General features: G+C 52.6%; 1 protein-coding gene across 1 annotated transcript; it reads right to left on the reverse strand.

Moving 5' to 3' along the window:
- Positions 1-103: 103 nt before the first annotated feature.
- On the reverse strand, positions 104-6,213 carry KLHL11 (kelch like family member 11). The gene is given in 3 exon segments (XM_036398805.2): positions 104-5,507; positions 5,721-5,827; positions 5,829-6,213. Coding segments are annotated over 3 exon segments (2,088 nt in total). The 5' UTR covers position 6,213; the 3' UTR covers positions 104-3,910.
- Positions 6,214-7,419: the final 1,206 nt, after the last annotated feature.

Here is a 7,419-nt window from a genome sequence, read left to right on the forward strand (position 1 = left end):
ACAAGGATCATTAGGAGTTCAAATTTTCACTCAACAGCACTACCCAATGTGAGTATCAGCCACACCCTATAGATCAACTTAAAAAAATCAAAGCACAACAGAATGCTAGAGAAATAAAAGGTTTATTTTCATTAATTCACCTCTTACAATAAACTTTAGTACAGTGTATTTAAGGTCAAGAACAGGACAGCAGGATCTGTTTCAAAGGGCCTATGACACACACATTTTTACCTCACAGGTAAGGACAAGAGTGCTGCTCCCCAGGAAACTGCTGTCCCTCTGTTAATATGCCAGGAGAGCAGAGCTGCTGCAACCCACAGTGACATGGACCCACGAGGAGAATCTGACTATTAATGGTCATCAAACAGCTCGTTAGTTCCACACTCTACATTCATATTAGTAACAGGGTTAGATCCTCAAGAGCACCTGTTTTATCAGATTTCACCCAGGACTGTCAAAGGGGAGATGGCTTGTACCCCAGCCTAAGGTGGACAGAGCTGAAAATAAATCCAAACCACAGACCACTTTCTTTACACTTGCTTTTCAAAGCCCATTGGATGTTACAACATCCTGTTACAAGGCTGTATTTAGAACATAAAAAGTTCTAATTCCTTGGGACTGGGATTGTTTTCAGCCACCAGGGTATTTCACAACACAAAAGATGAGCCAAGAGTTTGGATTTTAATATTTACTGTAATGGAGAAAAATGTCATTGCAATAGTCAAGCAGAATGCTGGGTACAGTTGTTCACAGCACATGTAACATGTTTGCTTCATCTCTGGAATGGACTCCCACTGTGTGCAAGGGAGTCATTAAAAACACAACCCCTGGCTACTAATGGAGTATCCAGGTAGTTATAAAACATTATGTACACATATGGCCCCTGGGAGTTACTAAAGTGACCACTACCACCTGGCAGGTGGCAAAGAAAAGCAGAAAGCCAGGACATGTCACGTGTTTGGTGGCAGGTATCAGGACAGGTGTAGAGGTGTGATTGTCCTAAGGAGGGGGAAAACTCCCCCAAAGTCCTTTTCCCTCAGTGAGGCAGCAGTCAGCCTTCTCACCCTTACTGAACACACACTGGGACCCTGCTGACAGCTGAGCAGCCTCCAGAAACACACGTGAGGAATTCCCAGGCTTTTGTTTATGGGATCATTTGATAAACACCCAGCAAGATATGGTGGTTCAAGGGCACAAGGAAACTGTTATGGACTCACAGGCTTGTGGGCTAAACTGCAGCCAGAGCCATGAATGCAATTCTCCCACCAGCTCATGTGATGCAATGGACTATTTGACCTATCAGTCACAAACCACACCAGTGCCACTGGTCCCCTGGGATTCAAGGCTAAATAACCCCAACTGCTTAAAACTATCCCAGAACTGGCAGAGCAAACAGTGAGAGCAGCCTGTGCTGCTGCCAGACCCCACCCCAAGCACACAGAGGGACAGCAAGGCACACACAGCATGCAGCTGGCACACAAGGGTTACCTGTCCAGGAGTGGGGCTGGGCTCACACTGGCTCCCAGGGGAGTGCTTTGAGTAAATGCCACAGCTTGTCCATCAGCCCAAAGTCCTCCTGGGAAGTGCAATATCAATTTTGCTTAGAAAAAGCAAGACTGCATGGTTTGTTCTTGCCTCTTTGTAGCACAGTGCCACGCATTAAATATTCAGCTCCTATTCCAACTGAAAGAACCATCTTGGTGTTTCTCCCTACAGACTGTCTGTATTTGAGGATAGACTACAAGAGAGCTTGGAGAGAGCTGTGGTGGTGACCTACCACTCTCCAACTGCCTGTTTAATCCTGCCAGCTGGTTCAGCAGGGTGGAGGACATGAACTCCTCTTAAGTATCTTAAAATCAGCTCCCACAAACTGCTGTTACATTGATGGATTCAGCACCAGAGGCATTTGCACTTTATCACAAAATTCTGCCCCTACTCCAGCCAGACCTGCAAGAGTCCATGGATCAACCCCCAGCTTACAAGCCTGCAGCAGCTGTTTGGGAACAGTCACCTGCAAACATCACCTTAAACTCACCTATTTCCTCCTGCATGAAGCCAGCAGTGCGACTTCACCTGCCCCAACAACCAAACAGGCAAAAAAATAAAACATGGTTACCACAGAGGAGTAAACCAAGACAAACTATTCAGAATTTCAAGTTTGGTAGTCTTCTTTAACTGAGGCTGGAGACTCTCTCACAAACAGACAAGTTGCTGATATCAAAGTGGCCCACGAACCACAAAGTGGAGCATTAAGGGACGTACACATCAGAGAAACCTTTGCACACTGAGTGGTGGAAAGACTTACCCCAAGTTTCAGATATGATCTGGGTTGCCTGTTGAACTGGAAAAGGAGAATGAGCAGCTCAGGAAGCAAAACAATTAAAACCAAAACAAACCCCAAATTGGTTTAAAGTTCTTTGCAAAGAACTCACCCATAGCAAAACCACCAGCAAATCATCAATGAACCAAGAACAGTAACAGATTTTCCAGAAAGGTTTGTCTACACAAATTTTGTAATACCCAGGTTACTCCTCCCATTCCCTTCCCTAAGATCCTGAGTTAAGACTGCATGGAAAAACCTGGAACATTCAAAAGAAGGGAAGGATGGGGAGAAAAGGAGGTAGGAAGTATGCACTGAAACTGTTGGTAAATGAAAGGGTCCTGGAGCTTCTTGGACTGGGGAGAAGGAGTGCTCAGTGGGACAGAGAGGCAGGGATACTCCAAAGGGACTGTCCCACATTCTGCTCCCTGGGAGTGCAGCAGGAAGCAATCCAGAGCCCACCAGGGCATTTGCAAGTACAGCCACCTCAAAATGCCAAAAGGTGTTTAAAGGAGCTTAAATCTCAGCCCACAGCAAGTGGGGAAATTCAGATACCTGGAGACTCTGAAAGCCCAGCTCTCCCCCCTGCATGAGCACAGCTGGGAGCCCCTTGGGACAGCACAGGAGGGCAAAGGCTTCTGATTGTCAGAGAGAGGCTGGGAACAGCAGGGGCTCTTTCATCACTTTTCACTAGAATGAAAACGTGCAACATTTGAGGAAAGACCTACGAGTAGCTCGGGTTTCACTGTATTCCCATGAAATAATCCCACTCTCACTGATCCACTCTGACAGAACTGAACAACCAGTGTGGGTGGGTGGCTCATGGCCAGGTGTCACTCCTTTGCTCAGGCTGCTGACCCAAGTTTTTGAGTCAGAGACAGACTCAAACCTGCAATACACCTGAAAAAAAAAAAAATCCACTGCCTCAAGCTCTCTTTTAGCAAGTGTTTTGTGTCCAACCAATCATCCCTTTATAAACAAACTCTGCAGCCTCTCTACAACACACAAATACAAAATATTTAATACACATAGAAACATCCTGAAGTAATTTCATAAAGAAAGATTGTGCTTTTGTTTCATACAGAGCTATTGCACTTGCCTCCAGCTTGGGAAAGCCAAGTACACCAACACCAATCCTGTGAAGTTTAGTCACTGAGGAGAGAATCAAAGGAATGTCAAGAGATAAGTGCAAATGAAACAGGTGCTTTCAAGCACACACAAATGTAACCACTAAATTATTAAGAGGGAGATCTTTGATTTTCCAAGTAGAACTGTTAGAGACTAACTCTACAGAAATCCTTGGAACCAAAGATCTGAGGAAAGAAGTAACAGGCTTAATGCTCCCAGAGACATTTCACAGCCCGATACAGGCTACAGCTTCTCCCTGGGCATCATTAAGGAATACTGTTGGATTCATGGAGTGTCTCAATTCCCACCCACCCTCAACTTCTGAGCTTCTGAATTTTCAGTACACAACAGATGCTGGTTTTCTGCATCAAATCAAATCCACACCCTCATGTCTTATAAAGACACATCAAGCCTAACAAATGGGTTTATTTCCTAGGCTCATCAGGAGTGATACTGCAGACACTAGCACTCGATCTGGGAGCGCGGCACCCTCCGTAAGCTCAGGGAGTATCGGTGGATCTCCTGCATCTGCCTTTCCTGCATCTGCCTGATTCTATCTTTTTGCCACATGAGGTTTTGTGGCATGGGGTACCTCTGTGTTCCCTGCAGGCACCTGAAGGGGATTCTCACGTGGCAGGCAGTGGCTCTGCAGCGGGGCTGTGGCATTGGGGGCAGGAGCATCCAGCGCTTGCGCTCGGCGCAGTAGCGATAGGCCTCCTTCCTGTACTGCTTGTCAATGTCATCGCTGTTCTTCCAGCCCCCAATGATAAACACGTCATCTTTGTAGTAACAAATAGCTGCTCCTTCGATGCTCAGGACCTCGGGGGGCAAGGATTCCAGGATTTCATCCGAGGCCCTGCTGGAGATCTTTCCCTTGGCCTCCTCGTTGTCTATGGGGTAACTCTTGGGGCAGCACGATGCCGTGTGGTAGAAGTTGGTGCTGGCAACAGACATCTGGAAGGAGCAGTAGTTGTCGATGAGGGGCAGGGATTCCACGTCCTGCCACTGCCTGGTTTCAGTATCGTATCTGATAATAACAGCCCTGAGCCCATCCTCGCTGTCACTGTCAACCGGGGTGCGGGCGGCCACGTACACGTACCGGTCCTCCACGGAGACAGCCTTGACATCCCGCAGGATCTTTGGTGCCGACTCCAGGTTCAGCCATTTGTCCTGCTCAGGATTATAAATGGCCACATCTTTAAAGCCTGGACTGAAATTGCCGTGCCCACCAATACTGTACAAGTTGCCTTTCACTTCAGTAAGGCCAAAGGAATGCTTCCTGGTGATGAGGTTTGAAACCTGCTCCCAAATATTTCTGTTTGGATTGTACCTTTCCACAGTCTTGGCAAACCCTGGTTCCATGGAGCCGGCCACATACACGTAGGACTCTGTCACGGCCACAGCGTGCCCATCCAGGTGGTTGTGGATGTGAGGCAGGTTGACCCACCTGTCCTCATCGATGAAGTAGCCCACGCACTCGCTCAGGTAGTCGCCGCCCTCGGACACGCCGCCGATGACCATGATGACGTCCATGTTCTGGCCGAAGCGCGGCAGCAGCGCGGCGGGGCAGGCCGAGTGCTGCAGGTTCCCCGACTGCAGGTTCTCGGAGCGCAGGGCATGGCTCTCCACGGCCTCGGACACCAGCTTCACACAGGCCTCGCTGCTCGACACCAGCCGCTCAGATTTCACGTGGCGAGTCAGGTATGTGGGTTTCATCTGAGACAATCGTAGCAGCTTAAAGAGATCTTCAAAGTACCTCTCTCTTTCCTCAGGGTTTTTCTGAACCCACTTCAAAACAGTCTCAAAGAGGATTTCTTCAGAGTCCACCGTGATCTCCGAGTCTGAGAGCCAGTCCCGAACAAGGTGAAATGGCAAAGTGTAGAACTCCTCATCTTGGATGACTTTGTGGAAGTTTCTCCTGATCATATCCTGCGCTTTGAGGGCCAGCTGATTCAGGGAATACATGTGGGCCAAGCTGTGAACCGCCACACAGTTGGAAAGGTTCAGCTTCTTCTTCAGAAACTCTCCACAGAAATCCTTCAACCGGGTCAGCAGAAACCTGAAGGACAAAGAAAGGAGTTACACATCCCTGGGGGTGTTCCAGGCCGGGTGGGATGGGGCTCGGAGCAACCTGGGATAGTGGAACGTGTCCCTGCCCATGGCAGGGGGTGGAACGAGATGAACTTTTAAGGTCCCTTCCAACCCAAACCAGTGTGCGATCCTCTGCTGCAGTGACCCGGTCCCTGCCAGCCCCCGCCAGGGTCGCACTTACCTGTCCGCCATCTCCAGCACCTCATGGACGTTGCCGGGGCTCACGCGGATGGTGCCGGTGTACATGAAGCCGATAACGGCCTCCACCGTGTCGGGGTCGGGGCCTGCCCTCCGAGCTCCACTTCTGCAGCTCCACGCGACCCGAGCGCGACTCCGCGAACCCCCCCGAGAGCAGCGGCGTGAAGTATTCGGTGGCGGCGGCCAGGACGGACCGGTGCGCCCGGTACTCGCGGGCCATGCCCGCGCCGCCGAAAGCCAGCGTGATGTCGCAGTACAGGCCGTGGCGGCGCTGCTCGTTCTGCCGCCAGGCCAGGTCGGAGCAGTGCGCCGGGCACCCGAACTCCTCCGCCTCAGCCTCCCCGTCCGCCGCGCTTCCCCGCGGGGCTCCGCGCTCCACCTCGGCCGCCGGCGGGCCAGGACCGGGGCCGGGACCGGGGCCAGGACCGGGGCTGGGACCGGGCTGCGGCTGCGGACAGGCCGCGGCCGCCGCCATCTTGTCGGACATGGCGGGTGGGGCGCGGCACCGCCCCCTGGCGGAGAGAGCGTGCGCTGCCGGGCAATGGCGGCGGCGCCGGGAGGGGAGCGGCGGCCAGCGCAGCGCCCGGGGGCCGCCGAGAGCCCGCGTACCCTCGGCGCGGCACCCCACGAGAGCCAGTCTCCCCTTAACTCGAGACCCCCCTACATCCCCATGCCCTCAGCCCTGGGGCTCCCGGGACACCGCGTCCCCTTACCCCGGACCCCTCAGGACTTTTCCGTATCCTCCATCCCCTCAGCCCGGAGAGTCCCACCCGGCTCTCCATCCCCTCAGCCCGGAGAGTCCCACCCGGCTCTCCATCCCCTCAGCCCGGAGAGTCCCACCCGGCTCTCCATCCCCTCAGCCCGGAGAGTCCCCCCTGGCTCTCCATCCCCTCAGCCCGGAGAGTCCCCCCTGGCTCTCCATCCCCTCAGCCCGGAGAGTCCCCCCTGGCTCTCCATCCCCTCAGCCCGGAGAGTCCCCCCCGGCTCTCCATCCCCTCAGCCCGGAGAGTCCCACCCGGCTCTCCATCCCCTCAGCCCGGAGAGTCCCACCCGGCTCTCCATCCCCTCAGCCCGGAGAGTCCCACCCGGCTCTCCATCCCCTCAGCCCGGAGAGTCCCCCCTGGCTCTCCATCCCCTCAGCCCGGAGAGTCCCCCCTGGCTCTCCATCCCCTCAGCCCGGAGAGTCCCCCCTGGCTCTCCATCCCCTCAGCCCGGAGAGTCCCCCCCGGCTCTCCATCCCCTCAGCCCGGAGCCCCCGGGACCCCTCGGGTGCCACGGACCAGAGCCAGGCCCTTTCCACTCGGAGCCTCAGGGAATCTTCATCATTTTTTTCTTCCCCGTGCCCTCCCCGCACCTGGGCAATTAGGAATTCTCTCAGGCCATGGTCCATTGGGTTTTTAATTACAGCGCAGTGAGGTGTATAGGTGGTTATTTCATGTTTGGTATACACAGAGCACAGTTCCCTAACTCTTGTATAATGCTATCATAACTAGCTTGTGTCTTTCTGTTTATTCTCTAGTTAACTAAAGTTTTATCTTTTCGACCTACAGTGAAACAGGCAAGGTGAAGTCTATATGCAGTTTGATTTTTATTTCTCCCCTTTAAAAGCACCTGAAACAGAGGCTGAGGAGTAACTGCTTTGAAGGCTGTTAGGCTACATCCCCTTAGACACTGTTTAGGGA

The sequence above is a fragment of the Molothrus ater genome, chromosome 27 (genome assembly GCF_012460135.2).
Source record: "Molothrus ater isolate BHLD 08-10-18 breed brown headed cowbird chromosome 27, BPBGC_Mater_1.1, whole genome shotgun sequence".
Taxonomy (NCBI): domain Eukaryota; kingdom Metazoa; phylum Chordata; class Aves; order Passeriformes; family Icteridae; genus Molothrus; species Molothrus ater.